At 44.5% G+C, this 20,993-nt stretch overlaps 1 protein-coding gene across 6 annotated transcripts in view; it reads left to right on the top strand.

Annotated features, from left to right (window-relative positions):
• Positions 1-20,993, top strand: part of LOC142585994 (uncharacterized) — a 330,876-nt gene that overhangs the window by 122,623 nt on the left and 187,260 nt on the right. For all 6 annotated transcript variants that reach the window (XM_075697173.1, XM_075697220.1, XM_075697194.1 and 3 more), the window contains 2 exons: positions 1,614-1,751; positions 20,029-20,154. In XM_075697173.1, coding sequence (XP_075553288.1) covers positions 1,614-1,751; positions 20,029-20,154 — 264 coding nt within the window. The remainder of the gene's footprint in view (positions 1-1,613; positions 1,752-20,028; positions 20,155-20,993) is intronic.

Raw genomic sequence — 20,993 nt, 5'->3', positions numbered from 1 at the left:
TCACGCCTGATACGAATTTCAAGATGATACAAATTTTCCAAAATCTTAGCCCCAGACCATTAGCTCCGTGTGCTAAATTTCGAATGTTGTGAACACCTTTTTGTGCCTCAGCAAACCATACAATCAGTCGAGCCGCTGCGCAATGCCCAGTGAAGAGGCTCTGGCGTGTCAGTAGCACCAGACACTGGCTAACAGAGCCAATGTTGGGCAGAGCGGCTGCATTAATGCGTATGGTTGCATTCCTGTTGCCAGGGCAACCTGCGTAGCTGCACCTTCCCAAAACAAAAATGTTTTGTTCAGTATCATGCAACTTGTCAGCTGTTTTCAAACACCTTGCAACTTTTATCAGCAGCTGACTATCATGGGCGACCCAATCTTGCCACGTCAGCGAGATCGGCAGCATTTACTTTTATGGGTAGCCTTATCTCTGTTTCCACACCTTCCATATTCTTTGGCGCCCGATGACAGTTTGAAACTTTCCTACATTTACACGTGTCAGATTGCACAATATCAAGTAGCTTCACCGCCGCAAAGAAACATAAATGGATTCCCTTATCTTGTGCCAATCATGTCCTTATTACCATCAGGCAACAGCTAGGATGCAGCAACAAAAGAAACGCAAGATAACGAGGCAGATCTTGAAATGTCGACCTCGAAACACACGAAGTGTGCAACTCACTCCTGCCAAAATGTGTTAGAAACAAGCGCGCCAATAGTTGAATGCTCCCTGCATGCCATGTGACTGCAGTAACGAATTGCGATGATAGTTTTCCCTATTTGCTCTCGCTTTTGTTGCTTTTATTTCTGCATGCAGAAATACAGCCCTGCAGCCGTCTGACTCTCAGTTTTATTGTGTTTATGTTGATACTAAGACAGTGGCGCTGTGTCAGTGGAAAGGCATGCTTGTGTAATCATCGGCACGATGGTACCTCCTGAAGCCCGATTTTTCCACCAATTTCGAAGACAACACACTAAAGTGCAATTTTCTCAAATTCTGCTGCGTTTTTCTTCCAAATATTTTGTCGTGAGGTCTTAGGAGTGTAGGGGAAAAAATTATGATAGAAAATCTTGAGCAAGTCGTCATTTCATTGCCATGTCCCATATTAATTTATCCCTTTATTTGTGTGTTTTTGGGTGCTACAAATGCTTGCATCATCCCTAAATATTTGTATTGTTGAGGTTATACTGTGCATTGTAAGAAACATTAATGCACTAATTGTCATTAATGATAGCTTAAGCGAAGAGGGTACCTGTACTGCATAAATAAGCATTAATGTTCCTAAATTTCACACACATTGTGCAGTGGCTTGTGAAAAGAAACCACTTTGCAGAAACTATTTAATGCATCATTCTAAGTTCGTCCCTCTGGCAATAATTATTTGACCATCTAGTAACTGACTTTCAATGTAGGCGAAATCTAATCTGTCTAAGAAGCCACACCAATTCAACTTGACTCCTTACATGTGTGGAAATGGTTTTCTGTGAGGCTCCTACTTTCTTAATGGGAGCTGTTCTTGTTAAACCAGGATTCTTTTATAAAAGTGTTAGTCGAATCCCTCATATCACAAGTGGTCTCTTGTACTGGTTGTTAATTTGTGCCATTTATTAAACAGATTGCTGACAACTGCTGCTCATCCCTCTCACTGTTGCAAAGTCCACAAGAATTTGAGGCTCAAAGTTCCACTACCATGCAGACGAGCAGTCAGATGAGCAGGTTTGAGGCAAAACCTTGCAATGAAGACACGATGGAGGTAAGGCATCTTTTTCATGAAAGCCATTTGCACGAAAGAATATACTGTAGGCTCCCATTAATTCGAATCCGGTTAATTAAACATTTCGGTTGATTTGATGCTGACCGAAGGTCTATGTCGGTGAGCATACATTTTGACAAGCCCAAACTTTCGTTATTTCAACCCTGAAATTGGCCTTTAGTGGATAATTTGAGCTTGACTGGTCAGATGCATATGCCTGACTGCAATGAGTGAATGGTCGAATGCTTGACTCCAATGGTGACCCCAATAGCCGCACCCTCCGTCTTGTTGATGCTTAGGAGACAGTGAATATGTAGAACACACGTTATCTTCTGCCAAAAACTCCTATTTTTTGTCTGCCCTAGAAAGGTTTTCAAGCGATAATGATAGCTCCTAATGAATGATAGAGTATTCACTCAATTCTGATGCACGCAACTTTTTTCAATAAATTTGGCCTTAAAATCACTTGCATGATGCATTTGTATGTGAAACCAAAACAATATTCGTAGCAGCCTGCTGTTAGAGCCAGCCTAGCCAGCATCATCACCATTGCCTTCACAAGATAGCGACAGAACAAGTTTTTGGGTGGCATGAAGATGACAATATGCTGCTTTTAGTCTTTGATTACAAAAGCTTGTTTAAAAGAAAAGTTACACTAGAAACTCATTCATATGATCCCGTTTCATACGATTTCCTGGCCCCAATGTTCACGATTGAGAACATTGGTCCACTCAGGACCCACCAGCTCGGCATGCGTTGGCGTCTCATACTTAAATGATTCACATTATATAGATGTCAACTACAGTTGAGTCTGCCAAATTTTTTAGTGACTTCAGATCGTACATTTTCCCAGTTTTTCCTGTGTTTTTTTCTAAAAGATAAACAAGGTTCTACTGTATTTAACATGCTAAGTTAGTAGCAACAAGTCTCTCCATTTGTTTTTGGCATTCTAGAGAGATGTGTGATCGCTGGACAAAACTAGCAAAATGTTTAGTCGTGGCATAGGCCACCATCCCATTTAGGATTGTTGTAGACTCATTTGATAAATGTAGAATATCAAATGTGCAATGTACTTTATGGAGCATGACATGTTATGGTTTACAGACAGCATTAAAGGAGCACTAAAAGCAAATACTAAGTCATTGTGGTCTGTTAGAATATTGATTTTTGCTTCTTTCGGCAGATTTCTAAGCGAAAATGGCAGGCAGCTCACAATGAATGATTATCGTTCTTACTCAATTCTAATGTGCACCTTTTTTACAAGTGGCCAGTAAATCCTATGTATTAAAATTGCATATGAAACCGAAAGAGTATTCGTGCCATTAGCAACAGTCTACCGTCAGAGCCAGCATCATTGCCATTACAAGATGGCAGCACATCAACTTTTTATGTAGGATTTTGGTGACAACAGACATTGCTTTCAGGCCTTAATGACAAAGGCTCATTAAAAAATTAAGTTATTTTATGTGTTAAGCTAGCGGCAACAGAGTCACGCCGTGTCTTCTTGGTGCTCTGCATGTGTTACAGGATGAAGTAAGAGTGGTTCATCTAGGTGTAGGCCACCATCTCATTCATGATGGGTTGCGGAGTCCTTCAAGAATGCAGAATATCAGACGCAGGGGGCTTCACGGAGGATGATGATGTAGTTCGTATACAGCAATGAAAATCTGAGATTAATGATGATGGATATTAAGCGTAAACAAATTCACATTATGTGAAGGTGAACTCTATAAGGGTTCATCTTATTTGTGATTGGCTGGAGTGGGCAGCATGCTACTTTTTCTTTTTGTCATAAAAAATCTGGTGCACGTTAAATTTGGGTGCACATTTTTTTGTACTATAAAAATTGGGTGAGCATTTGGTTCTGAGGTGCTCATAATTTGGTTGTGGCATCAACCCTTTCGTGCTTGCAATTTTGTTTGGAAGTGCTGAACATCCTTGTGAAATTGCATGTGGGGCATGGACAGGAAATTAATAACAATATGCATAGTCATACGTCATACATGACATGGTAGCCTATCTGCTTATTTCTTGAAACGCGTTTGTGCCCTCAGTGCCATTGTACTATCATTGTATCGATGACACATGCGCAGCCCTCGCATGGAAGGTCAGGTCTTCAGAGATGCAAGCATTGAAGCAGCGCACAGCGAATTGTTTTATTTTATAGAGTAATAGGTACAAACACCAACAGTTTCTAGTTTGATTATCTTTATTTTTTTTTTCACTGAAGTGGACTGAATAAGCCTATGGTAAATTCAGTCTGCCACTACATACTTGCAAATGTGAAAATCGGTCGCCATGACAGGTGCATATGGAATAAAAATACAGTCTTAATGCATAAATATCACTGGTTTCATAAATGCAGTGGGAAATGGCTCTCTGTGAAACTGGCACAAAGTTTCCCCCTCATACACCGTGAATTCTATTTTTTGTCCTTCTTCTAGCACTCTTTTGCCTATTGTAAATAAGTTAATGCTTTTTCTACTGCTGTACTGGCCTGCTTGCGATTTTCTAAGGCCTATAACAAAATTATTGACACATGTACTTCTTTGTCTTTTAGCTTCACATTCTCGCGTCGAAACTCGGTAAGGGCTCTGGCGTAGTGCTTGAGCGCACACTACGGCTATTATGCGATGCTTTGCGACTGGTGTTTATTGAATCCTCGATGACATCGAAAAGCAGTCTGTATTGTAGGAGCAGACTTCTGAGCTGTTGCTGCTCAGTCTGGGGAGACTTAGATTTATGTCAAAATCTGGTTTGGGAACTATGTTCATCAGGGTAGATGCGGCAGAATCTGAGAGGACAAACACATTGCTGGTTTCTACAATTTCCTCAATGTATGCGGTCGTCGTGCCCTTGTTAATGTGCTTGAACTCCTGGGTGACATTTGTAATCATCACTTTCGCTTTCCCTCCGTGCAGTTGAGCGAGCCCTTCTGCAACATAAATTTCATGGTCGAGCAGTAGGCGTTGGTCGCCCTCAATGACGCCTTCTATGTCTGCGGGCGTTTCGGTGGTGCCGACGCAAATGACAATGCTGGAGCGCGGCGAGATGCTGACTTGATCTTCGAGCACATTCAAGGCATGGTGATTAGGAGTGCTCTCCGGTGGTATCGCTCGATCTTCGGATAGCGTTAGTGACTTCGACTTCAAGTCAGTGATTGCACCATGTTGGTTCAGGAAGTCCATGCCGAGAGTTGCGTCTTGCGAGCATCGTTGGAGGACAACCAACGTCGCAGGGTAGGTCCAGTCATGAACTGTAATTCTTGCCGTGCAGATTCCAGTCGGCATTATGAGGTGTCCTCCAGCTGTCCGAATTTGAGGGCCGCGAACTTGAGGGCCGTCCCATGCAGTCTTGACTTTCTCCAACTTGGCAGCGAACAATCCACTAATGATGGAGTATGGAGTAGTCAGCACCAGTGTCTACAAGTGCGGTGACTTCGTGGCCGTCGAGAAGCATGTCGCGGTCGGTGGTTCTTTGTAATGCGTTGCAGTTGGGTCTTGACGTCGGATCACGGCTGCGTCGTGTTGACATGTGGCAGGAGGGTCTCGTCGTTGACTCTTCTTTTGTCGGCGTATTCTTTGCTTCCAAGCTTTGTCGGGATGGTGGTGTCTTGTGGCTGTGTCGTTAAGATAGTCGTGGAGGAGTCTTGGGCGGCGACAGAGGATCTTTGTCAATTCGACGTACAGCAACAGCACCTCCATCGGTTTCTGTATTTAGTTTTTCGGATATGGGCTTGTAGACTTTGTAGCCTCGGGCTGGGCCAGTGTATTGTCGGTGTTGTGGGGACAGGTAGGGGCCGGGTGACGGGGAACGAGACGGTCGTTGTCGGCTTCACTGAGTGGCGGCGATGTAGTCGGCCATGTCACGTGGCCCAGCCTGGTCGAGCCTCCTTGCATACCGTTTCAGCAGATCGGGATGGATTTGCTGGGGCCCTTTCTGACATCGACATCTGGAAACAAGTAGATCGTCATGGCCACAGACTACAGACTTCGGCCACAAGCGCCGAAACGAATGCTCTGCCTAAAGGTGGTGTGGCTAAAGTAGCCAAATTTTTTGTTGAGAACATCCTGCTGCGACATGGTGCACCAGAAGTCCTCATTACTGACTAAGGAACGGCTTTTACTGCTGCGCTTACTCAAGCCATCCTGCAGTACAGCCAGACAAGTCACCGGAGCACCACTGCCTACTACCCGCAGACGGATGGCCTAACGGAATGACTGAACAAAACACTCGCCGACATGTTAGCAATGTACGTTGATGTCGAACACAAGACATTGGCTGCCATGCTTCCGTATGTCACCTTTGCTTACAACACGCCACTGCAAGAAACAACACAGGTCACGGCGTTCAAGTTGGTTTACGGAAGGACCCTGACGATGACTCTCGACACCATGCTGTCGCACGTCACTGATGAAGGAAATGTTGATGTCGCCACCTATCTCCAAGGTGCTGAAGAAGCCCGACAGCTCGCCCACCTGTGCATCGAGAACCAGCGAAGGACCGACAGCTGGCACTACAATCTTCGACGGGGCTATGTGGATATGAGCCTGACGACCGTGTTTTGGTTTGGACCCCGATACGCCGATGAGGACTTAGTTGAAAGCTCTTAAGTCGCTATTTCGGTCCCTACAAGATCATCCGATGCATTGGCGCACTCAACTATGAGGTCGTACCAGACGGCATTTCGCTATCACAGTGGTGCCGCTCACGACCTGAAATAGTCCATGTTGTGTGGCTTAAGCCGTTCTGCCAGCGCTAACAACTTTGGGACTTTATATAGCTGAACTTTGGACTTTTTTTTTTTGGACTGTGTTACTTTTGGACTTTGTTTCATTGTTATTTTGTTACTTTTGTTTAATAAGTGTCCTTTTGTTTTTTGCCCTCCTGTTATGTTTGTAGCATTGGTATGATGCTTTTTGTGAGGGGGGCACTTATAAGTGTACTTGTTTGTCTTTTTCGGTTGACAGCTTTTCACCATCGAACAAATGTTATCACTCAGCGAGGGACGCGCCCACATGTATGGGAAGTTTCTTGAACGTCATCGATGTTTGTGCTCATTGTCTGTTGTCACTGAAGCTTGTGTAATCTGATTGCATGTGTGATGCGACTTGTGTAGAATTTTCTGGAAGACACGCGGGCACCATCAATTACTCCGGAGCCTTCGATGACCCATGTATAAAAGCCAATGCATACCTGCCAACTCTCCTGATTCGCCCGGGACACTCCCGATTTTTTACTAAACTTTCCGATTGTACAATCACTGTCTCATATCTCCCAAAAAGTGGTCTCTGTTCGTGCAATAATGGTTTTTGCGAAACCGGCACTGTGGAATCTACTGCCACATCGTAATCATCAGCATCACCAACAGCGGCCGCACTAGCACCATCGCTATCATCGACTAAGCAGTCGACTACGGCGCCTAGTAAGCCGACCAAAGCCAGAGCCAATGTTGCTCTTGCATCTCATGCATGCATCCCCCATGGTGCATCTTGTTGCTGATGCTTGTGTGTAGGATTAGTGTTGGCTAGGCCGTCTATGTGCAGTGCATCGTGTAAAGTTAGAATCTTCGTGTGCTTGATGCCATGGCGCCATCAAAGCCCAAGAAAAGGTATTTGCAGAAGTTTTTGTGATCTTATACTTCTGAATTTCCATGCTTTTTGACATCAAGAAAAAGAGAACAATTTGCATTTTGTACAACGTGTGGATGCGACGTCATCGTGGCTCGCGGTGTCAAAGGCGACTTGAAACTGCACGTTTCCACGGCAAAGCACCAAAGCTATGTTCGCACCGCTGAGCAGCAAGGCAACATAGTGAACTTTCTCCGGAACAAGTGTGACGACAGTGTCATACGTGAGGAGTGCCTGTTTTAAGGGATTCCTCGTCGAACACAACATACACCTTAGTGTCAGCGACTATGTTGGGCCTCTTCTACGGAAAATGTTTCCGAAATGCGGACGTGGCCAACCTGAAATTTTTTTCACACGCATCACTCTCGAGTCTTCGTTTTTTTATTCAGAGTTTCCCTCAGCTGCTGTCCCAAGATTCCAATGAATCTGCTGAAGATGCTTTAGATGCTCCCGAAGCTGAGTTTGCCACACTACAGGCATACAGTCTTTCAGAGGACATTCTGAATGAAGAAAGCTGGGACACGCAGTGGTCTATGGTTGGAAAAATTAAAACACTGATGGAAAACATGTTTCACTGAGTTGCCAAGGTGATGCTAGATTTACTCGTGATACCGTATAGCAACGCAGAGTGCGAGAGGATTTTTAGCACGCCCCGCAGGGGCGTCTGCGTCAGCAGGCGTTTGGTGTGTTGCGACACCACATACCCGAGCACACGAGGGTTGGACCCTCCCGCGTGTAGCCATGCGCGGCTTAGCCGTGTCTGGGGAAAGGGGGATCCTGGAGGTTGAGCCGAGGCTGGGTGTTTGGACCTTTAAGGCCCCCCGGCGGAGGCAACACACCTCTTCGGCCTCTGCTTCACATAGACTGCACCCCCGGACTGACCCACCCGGGGAAAATCGGCAGTCGCCTCTTCCTGTCTCTTCCTCTCGAATATTTGTCTTTATCTCTTCTCTCTCTGTCTGTCTGTCTTCTCCTCTCTTCCATTTACTTCATTCTCCTCGGCGGCAAGGGTTAACCTTGTGTGGGATAGCCAACCTTGGTTATAACAGATTTGGTTATAGTAGTGTCTTACAGCTGGCACATGCAGGCTGTCTTTTCACGGTCCTGCAGTGTCCCCTTGTTGGGCTCCATGGTGGGTGGCTGGCGGCGCTGCCGAATTTTCACATATATCTATGGCAAGTTCTTTTCCAACACTTCCTGATCGCCCTCATAAACGAGGGCGCACCGATGAAGTTTTCAAGTTTTTTGGCCGAAATAATGACAATTTTCCAAGATTTCATGTTGTACATTCAGAGAGAAAAGAAAAGGCAGCGAGAATGATCTCACCTTTTCTTGTTGCGAAGACACTTAGTGAAGCTTTTGGCCCAGGTTATAAGGTCTCTAAGTTGGCAAGTGGCGACCTCCTGTTAGAACTGCGTGATAAGACACAGTGCGAGAAACTCTCTAATCTAGTATCTTTCGGGAGTCTTCCAGTGACGGTCACACCACACCGCACAATGAACACAACCCGCGGAGTCATTTCCGATGCTGATCTGACAGAACTGACTGAAGCCGAACTACTGGAGGGCTGGAGCGATCAAAATGTGACCAATGTAAAGAGAATAAAGATCAGGCGCGATGGCAAGGAGATTGAGACAAAGCACTTAATTCTAACTTTTGCATCAAGTATGCTACCTGAGACCATTGAGGCTGGCTACATAAAGATCCGAGTCAGACCGTACATCCCCAATCCTCTCCGATGCTTTAAGTGTCAAAGATTTGGCCATAGTTCACAGAACTGCCGAGGCCGCCAGATTTGCGCAAAATGTAGTGCCCAAGAACACCTATCTGACAATTGCGGGAATGCTCCACACTGCGTGAACTGTGATGGGGAACACGCCGCGTACTCGCGGTCCTGTCCATCATGGAAAAAAGAAAAAGAAATAGTCACAATCAAAGTTAAGGAAATATATCGTTCAAAGAGGCACGCAGGCAGGTAGCATACCTGCCAAAGAAAAGCTTTGCCGAAGTGGCGCGTCAGGGGGCAGCGTCACAACGGCCTCTGGCGGCTGTCCGACCCATACGCAGTGAGTCGGCAGTTATGCCATCTGCCCCCACGGTGGTTGCAGCTAGCGCTGCTCCGCCAACCGAGCAGAAGGGGCCATCGACCCCGAAGGTGGGCGCAGCCGAGGCTGCCCCAACCTCCCCGGCCCCTTCCAGCGCTGGCAACAGCCGGCGCAGCCAAATCCCTCAGGGAGCCCCATTGACCTCCGGGCTGGTGGGCGCAGGGGTCTTGCCCTCCAAGGCGGGACCCTCTCTGGTAACCTCTCGCTCTCAAGAGCACGTGTCCGGAGCCTCACTAGAGGCAATGGACACTACACCTGTCCTCAAGGCGCACCAAACGCCTAAGGAGCGGCGAGGCTCCCTCAAACGCTCCAGAAAGGGCAAAACCCCGGTTACAGGGCCTCGAAAGAGCTCTGTAATCTAAGGCATCACTTCCGTTTCCGTAAACACAGCACCAATTTACTTTAAATATGGATACACAAATCATTCAATGGAATGTCAGAGGTCTTCTTAGGAATCTTGATGATGTGCAAGAACTCATCCATAAACACAATCCAAAAGTGCTGTGTCTACAGGAAACACACCTAAAATCACAACACACAAACTTTCTCCGACAGCATGTTACTTTTCGCAAAGATCGCGATGATGCAATCGCATCATCGGGCGGTGTTGCAATTGTAATTCAAAAGAGCATAGCATGTCAACATTTACAGCTACGAATGGCCCTTGAAGCAGTGGCGGTTCGAGTTGTTTTGCTAAACAAACTTATCACTCTTTGCTCGCTTTATATACCCCCACACTACAAACTAAGCAAACATGAATTTCAGTCCTTCATAGATGAATTGCCGGAACCTTATGTTGTACTTGGGGATTTCAATGCACACAACTGCCTGTGGGGTGACTCTCGTATAGATGCACAAGGTCGTCTTGTTGAACAGTTCCTTTTCTCTTCTGGTGCGTGCCTGCTGAATAAGAAGGAGCCCACGTATTACTCCCTAGCAAACAGAACCTTTTCTTCAATAGATATTGGTATAGTTTCCCCATCCATACTGCCCGAACTCGAATGGGAAGTTACGAACAATCCTTACGGGAGCGACCACTTCCCCATACTGATAAGAACATCTAAAGAAAACGAATATCCTCCATAAGCTCCTAGGTGGAAGATTGACACAGCCGACTGGGAGAAATTCCGAACTCTTTCTAGTATTTCATGGGATGACATGTCCTCACTAGGAATCGATGCTGCTGTGGAGTATTTTACAGCCCTTACAATAGATGCCGCATCTAAATGCATATCACAAGTAAATGGCCTGTCGTGCAAACGGCGTGTCCCGTGGTGGAACGACGATTGTAGGATCGCACGTAAAAAACGGAACAAAGCGGGGGGGTTGCTACGCGCCTCTCCCACTGCGGAGAATCTTGTTAACTTTAAGAAAGTAAAGTCCGAAGGCAGGCGAACCCGCCGACAGGCCAGAAGAGAAAGCTGGCAGAAGTTTTTATTGGGCATCAACTCGTACACAGATGAGGCCAAAGTCTGGAACAGGGTTATTAGGATAATAGGGCGACAAGCATAATCACTCCCTCTGGTAAACACACAAGGCGATACCCTGCAAGATCAGGCAGACTCACTTGGTGAGCACTTTGAGAGCGTGTCGAGCTCAACCCATTATTCTCAGTCCTTTCTCAAATATAAACAAGCAGAAGAATGTAAGCCACTAAATAGACAATCCAGACAGAATGAACCCTATAACCGGCCTTTCAGTATTGTCGAGTTGAGAGCTGCCTTGAACACATGCAAAAGCACTGCACCGGGACCTGACAGAGTCATGTATGACATGATCAGAAACTTACATACTGACACACAAGTTACACTCCTTACACTTTTCAACGCTCTGTGGGCTGCGGGATACCTCCCATCTACATGGAAAGAGGCAATTGTGGTTCCTGTCCTGAAGCAAGGAAAAGACCCCTCCTTGGCAGCAAGTTATCGTCCGATAGCTCCAACAAATTGTCTGTGTAAGCTCTTTGAAAAAATGATTAATCACAGACTCATATACTTCCTTGAACTCAACAATATACTCGATCCCTATCAATGTGGCTTCAGACAAGGTCGGTCAACAACCGATCATCTTGTGCGCATTGAAGGATACATTCGCGATGCCTTTGTACACAAACAGTATTCCCTCTCCATATTCCTCGATATGGAGAAGGCATATGATACAACATGGCGCTATGGGATCTTGCGAGACTTGTCAGAAATGGGCATCTGTGGAAATATGTTGAAAATAATTGAAAGCTATTTGTCCAATCGCACCTTCCGCGTAAAAGTCGGCAATGCACTGTCACGTCCCTTCACGCAGGAAACTGGTGTACCCCAGGGAGGCGTTCTCAGCTGCACTCTCTTTATCGTTAAGATGAACACACTACGTGCTTCACTGCCACCGGCCATTTTTTATTCCGTGTACGTAGACGATATACAAATAGGCTTCAAATCCTGCAACCTCACAGTATGTGAGAGACAGGTACAGCAAGGCTTGAACAAGGTTTCCAAGTGGGCAGATGAAAACGGATTTAAAATCAACCCCCACAAAAGCTCTTGTGTTCTTTTTACTAGAAAGAGAGGCCTGGTTTCAGATCCTTGTGTTCAACTGTGTGGACATCAAATACCTATCAACAAAGAACACAAATTTTTAGGTATTATACTAGACTCCAAGCTTACTTTTATACAGCACATTAAATATCTTAAAGAAAAATGCCTAAGGACGATGAACTTACTTAAAATTCTATCCCACTCAACATGGGGTAGTGACAGGAAGTGCCTGATGAATGTTTATAAGAGCCTAATTCAATCACGATTGGACTATGGTGCTGTTGTATATAACTCTGCCGCTCTGAGTGCATTAAAGATCCTAGATCCTGTCCACCATCTAGGTATCCGTTTAGCCACTGGCGCTTTCAGAACAAGCCCGATTGAAAGCTTATACACGGAATCAAATGAATGGTCCCTCCATCTACAGAGAACTTGCATCAGCCTTACATATTTCCTAAAAATACACTCCAATCATCAACATCCATGTTTTAACACTGTTAACGATATGACCTGCACTACACTTTTCCATAATCGCGCCTCTGTAAGAAAGCCTTTCTCGCTTCGAGTGAGGGAGCTTAGTGATGAGATACATGTCCCGCTCCTCGAGCTTCGCCTAGTGCATCCAACCAAGTTGTTACCGCCTTGGGAGTGGCAGGTCATAGAATGTGGCATATCCTTTTTAGAAGTAACAAAACACGCACCAGAGATCGAAATACGAACTCATTTCCTAGAACTCAAGCACAAGCACTCCTGCGTAGAGTTCTACACAGACGCTTCGAAGTCTAATGCCGGGGTGTCGTATGCTGCCGTCGGCCCATCCTTCTCAGAATCCGATGTACTACATCCGGAAACAAGTATATTTACGGCCGAGGCCTACGCATTACTGTCTGCTGTGAAGCATATAAGAAAATCAAAACTTCAAAAGTCAGCGATATATACAGACTCTCTAAGCGTCGTGAAGGCCCTGATGTCACTCTATACACGCAAAAATCCAGTACTTAATGAACTATATTCCGTTTTGTGTAAAGCGTACAGATCTAACCAGCATATCATTATATGCTGGGTGCCTGGCCATAGGAGCATCGAGGGTAACATTCTGGCGGACGAGATGGCCACGTCAATCTCATCGCAAGCTGTTAACCCTACCGCTGCGGTGCCTGTCGCAGATCTGAGGCCTTTCTTGCAAAGGAGATTGCGAGACCACTGGCAACGCATGTGGGACGCGGAAACGGATAATAAGCTCCACCTGATAAAACCACAGTTAGGATTCTGGCCCTCTACTACAAAATCGCGCCGAACAGATGTCCTATTCTGTCGTCTCAGAATAGGACACACGTTTGGCATCCATAATTTTCTACTCACTGGAAGTGAGCCTCCAACCTGTGGTAGATGCGGGGAGAGGCTGACCGTACTCCACGTCCTCCTGGAGTGTCGCGAAGCCGAATCTGAGAGAAAGAGACATTTTTCATTAGCATACCAACAGCACATTCCTATTCATCCTGCAATGCTTCTTGGTCAAGAACCGGTTTTTGATACAGACACAGTCCTTGGTTTCCTCAGAGACGTGGTCTTACATGTTATTAATCCCGTGCATTCGTAGCCCCTCCTCTCTCCAGAGGATGCCACTGCGATAATTGTTTTGCATAGCACATGCCTCCAGGCCCTTGTGTTTCAAGGGCTCCAAGGAGGCAGTAGTGCTCTAGCATTTCTTATAATCTGATATATCTTACCTATCATATCATTCTCTTTAAATGCATATAAATGTTCATAGTACAAGTCATACGTCATCGCCATAATTTTATTATACAGATTTTACGCACTTTAGAGCTTATATATTAAGGCCCCTTTACAGCCACGTCACACCAACTTCATGGTAATCATAATTACACTGCAAACTCATCAGCACAGACATGGCGCTCTTTGGCCATACCTGGCCCTTGCGCCATAAAAGCCCATACATCATCATCATCATTTTTAGCACGGCGTGAAAAACTAGGACTGAGTTCCGCTCATCAATGTGCAACACAACCCTCCAACACCTGCTGCTAGTGAAGGGCCGTCAGTCTGGACCATGTTTTGAGCAAAGCTACTCCGACAAATTTTTGAAGTGAGCAAAGTCTGCTACTGCAAGGTCCTCAAAAGGACTCGTCGAACAGTGCCTGAAAGTTTGAACGAACCTCCCCCGAACCCACCGGTCCCACCGGAAGTTGAAGCAGTGAACGCAACCCTCCCCCATGCTGTCCACATGCTGTCCCTCTGCACACACCACACCACACTTAGCACCACCCGCATCTTCCTTTCTCTCTCGCCACTGCACTCGCACCACCTGGTCCTCTCCCTGGCAACTACAGTCAACTACGCGCGTGCACAGCCTTCGAGAACTGCGCCTTGCCTCGCCTCACTTGGAGCTCTCGGTTCGCTTACACCGCCACTCTCTCCTCACACTGTTCTATCCAGTGCGCATTATGCTGGCTTGGGTGAAAGCTTTGTGCCGTATACTAGGCACACGCTCGACTGCTGTTGCTGGTGGTTGTTTTCGGGCTGGCACGGCCTTCTTGTGGCATCTTCAGATGGTTGTTTCCGAGTGCAGCCACTCCTAAGAGGCTGATTTTGTTCAGATTGTAAAAAAATTGCAGCTGAAGACATCTCACGATGACTGTCGATGGTAATGCGTTAGCATTTAATCACCGTAGAAACACAGCTTATTGCCACTGTTGAAACAAGCTATGTATGAGGTGTGTACTGCAGCGGGATTCCTCTTTTGCGCTGCCTTAAGAACACTCGGCACCATCTAGCGTTGCCTCCACGAATCCTGCACGTGGCCTCCAACATGCATGGAGCGCTGGTGCGTGCAAATGCTGAGAAACGTGTCGGGCGGCAACTGAGCTCGTCCCTCATGCTTCTTTCTGGACGTGCTGCACCATCTAATGGCACTGCTGAGAAGTCTGCGCATAGCCTCTGATATGAGAAGCATGGCGCGCCGGTGCCTGCGAATGCTTAGAATTGTTCCCTCACTTGCCGCACACTCACTGGCATGTACTCAGCGACCCAAGTTGGCGAGAAGTTCATTGAAGAGTAACACATGCCCATTGCATTCAAAGCACAGCTCGCTAAAGCATTGGCATCAAAGTATTCATTGAAAGTGGCGCATACCCGGTGCATTTGTTGCGAAGCCTGTTAATGTGGCTGGTTGCTGTCCTTGAGGAACCTTTGTGATGTGCGTTCGATTCCGTTCAGCATTGAAAAAATTTAAGAGATATTATTGGTCATTGTAAAGCGGCACAGTTCTAGTGGCACATACCTAGTTACCCAAGTTGGTGTCAAATATGTTCATTGAAGAGTGGCATGCACCCACTGTCACGTATACCCAGTGTCCCAAGTTGGCATCAAAGAGGTTTATTGAAGACCAGCACAGACCAAGTGACACATACCCAGTGCTCCACGTTGGTGTCAAAGAATTTCTTTGAACAGCGGTGCCAAGCAGTCTCTGATCTACAGCGACCCATGTTGGTGTGAGAGAGGTTCATGGAAGAGGGGCACGTACATACACAGTGGCATATACTCAATGACCCAAGTTGGTTTCGGACCCTGTTACCTCAACACGACAGCCTCATGTGCCAACCATTCAGCCAGGGGCAACTCAGTTACCAAGTTAGGCAGGAAAACGGTTAGACACGAACATACAAATGTACATACATACCGTATCTACTCGCATAATGATTGCACATTTTTGTCAAAAAGTTTCCGCAAATTCAGGGGAGCGATCATTACGCGAGTTGCCCGCGAAACGAAAAAAAAATTTTTCTATCCTGCATTTGCTGTGGGATGACAACAGGTCAACAAAAAGGCGGCTGCTGCTGTAACAGTGCGGGACACCAAAACAAAAATGGCCGGCGGAGCAAGCTGAACGCGCCGAACGAGATCTTTTTTCTTTTTGTGAGTACATTACGCGCATTGAAACAGTTTCTTCCGTATCAGTTATGAATAATATCGTTAATATGAATAATATCGTTAATATCAGCAAGTCTGCGGCAATAATGTAGCCATGTCCACTTTGAGGGGACAGAAACAGAGATGGGCGTGCTTAGCTGCCAGTGACATAGAAACATATGGCAGGTATGCTGCGTAAACTGCGGCATTTGTCTTCACTACTATCCTAATATGGCACGTTTCCGCTAAGGGTGGGCGAATATCTTAGCTGTGTTACAAGCGTCGGTGTATGAATAGGGTACGCTTCTAACGTATCAGTGTAAACGTGGCTACTATCATTGCCGCTCGCGATTTGTTGCGTGCCCACGAGTGCAGACGAGAAGAATCGAAAGGCGCCTTTTTTGTTGTTGACCACAACCATTATAAAGCCTACAAATAATAAAGCCAAGGCAAGTTTGGTTGTAGCTTTTTTTTTTTCATGGAAGTGTGGAAAGTGATGAAAGGAATGAAATGGGGCATCAGCTTAATATGTTTGGTGCGTACAGACCACTTGGTATGTCTTGAAAAGTCATTAGCATAGCATTCGACAGCATTCAGCAGATGGTAAGTGCGATCATCATCAGCTAGACTTGGCACACGACATATCGCTGCAGCGAGTTCGGGGTGTGACCATTACACGGGAAAGAAGAAAAAATCGAATTTTGAAGATAAAATTCAGGGGTGCGATCATCACGCGAGTGCGATCATTATACAAGTAAATATGGTATGTAGATAGCCCTCGGAAAGGGCGGGAAATATTCCAAGAATGCTGTCACATTGGAAGGGGTGCTTCGGCTACATTCGTATGGAGCAGCTGGGAAATGGGTTGATTTCTGCTCAAATGACCCCACCCGTTCTCATGATTGCACTTGCGAAGGGGGGGTCAGTGCTAGCTCCATTCACAGTGACTACGATTATCATCCACGTATGTTGCCATCACTGCCACGTTTCACATCTAAACACAGGGACGGTGGCAGTGCTGCCGTATTGCCAGAAGCGCCCCTAATCTTCCATTTCCTTCCCTCTCACTGTTCCAAAAAGCTGCCGCCTGTTGAGATGCCGCAAGATATCTCCTACACAGACTCAGAGTGCCTCCGGAATTGATCCAACTCAGATTCAGAGGATCACAGCGACCACCTGAAGATGCCATTACAGTAGAATCTCGATGATACGAATCCTTCGGGATGGTGCAAAAATTTGTCACCCGAAATTGGTATCGCCCAAAATTCGTATTGCCCAAAAATGTAAATCAAGAAATTAAGAGCACACATGAGGGGACACAGCTCAAAATTTTAAATTAAAAAAATTTGTTTGCAGAATCCTAACACCTTTTATCTCATGGTGAAATACTTGGAAGAAATATACTGCAGAATTTGATTAAATTGCACTTTTTTGGTATGTTGTCTTCAAAATTGGGGAAAAAATCAAGCTTCGGGAGGTGCTATCGCACCGTTGATTATGCAAGCGTGGCTTCCCGTTGACACAGTGCCACCATCTTGGTATCGCCGTCAGCACGAGGGATCAGAGATTCAGGTAGTTGCAACTCTGTATTTCTCCATACAGAAATACAATGATCAAAAGTGAGTGTGAGACGGGACATCTATCGTTGCAATTTGTTGCTGCTGTCAGATGGCATGCAGGGAGCACTCCTATTAGCCGACATGAATGTCTGGAACGAGCTGCGCACTTAGTGAGTTTCCTGGCTGACATTTCGAGATCTGCCTGGTTATCTCAAGTTTGTTTAGTTGCTGCATCATAGCTGCCACCTTATGTTGATAAGGACATGATTTGTGCAAGATAAGGGACTCTGTTTTTGTTACGTTGGCGAAGCAATGTTGTATTGTGTGATCTGACAGATGTAAAAGTGGGAAAGTTTCGAAATGTCATCGGATGCTGTAGGTGACGGAAGGTTTCGAATACAGTTCTTTTTTTATTTCGCCATGCTGTTAGCCCTTGGGCTGTTACAGGGGTGGGTTACAGTAAGAATTCCAAGTATCAATACATATGACACATACAGCAGTATACGAACAACTCAGTATGAAGTTCCAGATATAAATGCAATACAGCAATACAAATGGCACAGTACAAGACAGCAGCACAATCAGCACATCAAGCTTGAGATATTAATTAGGGAAAACAAATGTAAACAGTGTAAACCAGACTGCAAAAAATATTCGTTCAGCTCTTAAAATTTCTAATGAACTTCAATGAAGCAGTGAAAATGGCAATGAATTCCATTTCCGTGTTGTTAAAAAAAGAAAGCATATACGTTGACACATTGTTCGGCTACTTCGTACTTATATTCATTTATTCCTCCCGGAATTCTTCCTCGGTGCGGTGTTAAGTACTTTATGTTTATGGTTAGTTTATTTCTTGACATTAAGAAGAATTTTATCCTGGCCAGTTGTGGACGTTCGGCTAATGTGGGAAGTTCCAGCATTCGCAATATTTCTGTTACTGACCTCAGCCGAAGAGTATTTTGAAAGAATAAATCTAGCCACTTGCCTCTGCACTCTTGTAGCATTTTTATCAGCCCAGTTTCAGAGAGGCTCGTACAATATTTGCATACTCCAAAATTGGCCAAGCGTACACAAGATGCGCTGTTAGCAGGAGTCAAAGCAAGCTTCAACTTCCATTGTAGGTACCGTAGCTTTTTCTTTCTGCTGCTGAGCAAACTTCTTCAATATGGTTCCTCCATTTTAGGTTGCTTCATATGGTTATGCCTAAGTATTTTATTGCATCTACTATAGTGATAGGGATAGAGCCTAGAGTATAATTGTAGGTGAGGACTTCTTTACTCCTATTTGTCATGCTTAAAGCAATAGTTCTGTTTGATTTATTTCCATTTTTGATGTAGTGCACCAATCACTAACGACTGCAAGAGGGCGCTTTCTGGTCATCTGCTTGTTTATTTGTTTGTAAAATAGTCATCTGCAAAAAGTTGCACTGTTGTGTCCATATCAGTATTTTGTGTAATGTAATTTATATAAATTAAAAATAGTATCAGTCCTATGATGGAGCCTTGTGGGACTCCTGGTGTAATATTTAATGAATCAGATTTGCAGCCATTTACTTCCACATATTGTGTTCTTCCTGTGAGGTACAGGTCTACCCATTGTAATATGTTAGAGTTTATGCCTAGGTGCACTAATTTTTAATTAACTCAGTGTGAGGAACCTTGTCGAAGGCTTTGGAGAAATTAAGGCACATCAACATCAATATGAGTTTCGTTATTTAAGGCACACGTGAAGTTGTCGATAATTTCAAGGATTTGGGTTGTTGTGGAGAGATTTTGTTTGAAGCCTTCTGAAACTTGTTTCTACTCAAGTGAGGCATAAAATATGATGAGGAGATAGTCGAGTTGAAGGGATTCCAACATAGCTTTGTCTGTAATAGTTGTAATAGATTGACGGTGGGCCTGATATGTATTTCTTTTAGCCTGTCAGGAGGGACTGTTGCATTATATATGCACTAATACAGGCTACCTATCGACTAATACATTTGTATGCTGTCTATACCATGTATTATCTTGAAGTTCCTCTTACCTAATGCCCATCATTTGGGCCTGTAAGGTATTTTGAAAAAATAAAGAAATAAAATAAACATAAAGAAATAAATAGTATGCACTCAATGCAAGTTCCCAATGGACTGACAAACTAATAAGAAATTGTACTGGACAAATGTAAACTCCTATCGGACTAATAAACATCTTATACTTCAAATGCTAGTACTGTTTAAATTATTACATATTTGTATTGGAATTTTCACTAGTGATAAACATCGTTTGCGCAGAAATTCATGTACATGTAGCAAGTGTCAATAAGATTTGTAGCTATTGCATGTAATAACAGCAGGTACTTGATGGGCATTTTAGATTAGGTCTCATTGTAGATGGCGGTATGAAGCCTGACCAAAACATAACCTGACATGCCTTGGTGTTTTCTTTCTAAACCCTTACGTCCTTGTAGGCAAAGGCATTATAGGATGCCTGATATTGGCAGTGAACTCTTTTATCATATATAAATTTGTGGTTTATATCCAACAGATTGCCAAGAGTCGTTACTCATCATGGTCAGCTGCCACAGAATTTATTGTACCAAATTCTGTTACTATAGGCCGAGGTGAAATGTCCACTCTTGAAGCTGACTACGGAAATGAAAGGCTGATTGACGTAAGTTCTCTATTTGCATTGAAATCTTGCCATAATTCAAGAAAATAAGTCCCTGTTTATTAAAGTTCTTGTACAATTGAACATCAATATAATGGACATGGATTATCATATATATAGCAAAGTAAATGTAAGATGTTTCTGGCAAGTTATAAGCATATATATTGAGCATGTAACGAATAGATGCTTATAACGAATACAAGATATAAGTACGATCCAGCGTTTCCAGTTTTTATTTTTCCAAAATTCGTCACTATTTTTTTGTTTTTATTGCTGCCTAAAAACTTGTTTCCCAGTGAACATATTTTTCCAGGTGAATTTTCAGCGGCTTTTTCAGTAAACAATTTGTTACATTTAGCTTAGTGTACTTTTTTTTCCTTGGCGAAAATCTGGTTTGACACTCTTCTTGATGCTGAAAGATGCTGCATAACTGCAGATCCTGCTTTTCCAACACTGTAGTTGCATTCAGTACATAGAATAACCAAGCTCCAGAGAAGCCATCTGGCAACAGCATATCACGATATGGCAATAACTAACAGGAATCCAGAGTGAGTGCATTTGAGATATGAACACAAATAAAATGGCATTTAATTTGTTACATTCTGTGGGTCCAGAGCTCTCGTAATACAGAAAAAAATTATGAGATAGTTATAGGTATCACTAGGTCTTCAGAGTCATTGCATAAAAAGAATGAAAATTTCAACATTAAAAGCCCTGAGGAAACCTAAACCTTGAAGTTTGCGGTGTTACGCCATTCATACCCTAACTTTTCATTTCTTGGGCAGCAGCCTGATGCATGATTATGACCTTTCAGGCTTCTTGCGTCTGACTGCATGTACACT

Source organism: Dermacentor variabilis, chromosome 1 (genome assembly GCF_050947875.1).
Source record: "Dermacentor variabilis isolate Ectoservices chromosome 1, ASM5094787v1, whole genome shotgun sequence".
NCBI classification, from domain to species: Eukaryota; Metazoa; Arthropoda; class Arachnida; order Ixodida; family Ixodidae; genus Dermacentor; species Dermacentor variabilis.
This window is presented reverse-complemented; position numbering and strand designations above follow the sequence as displayed.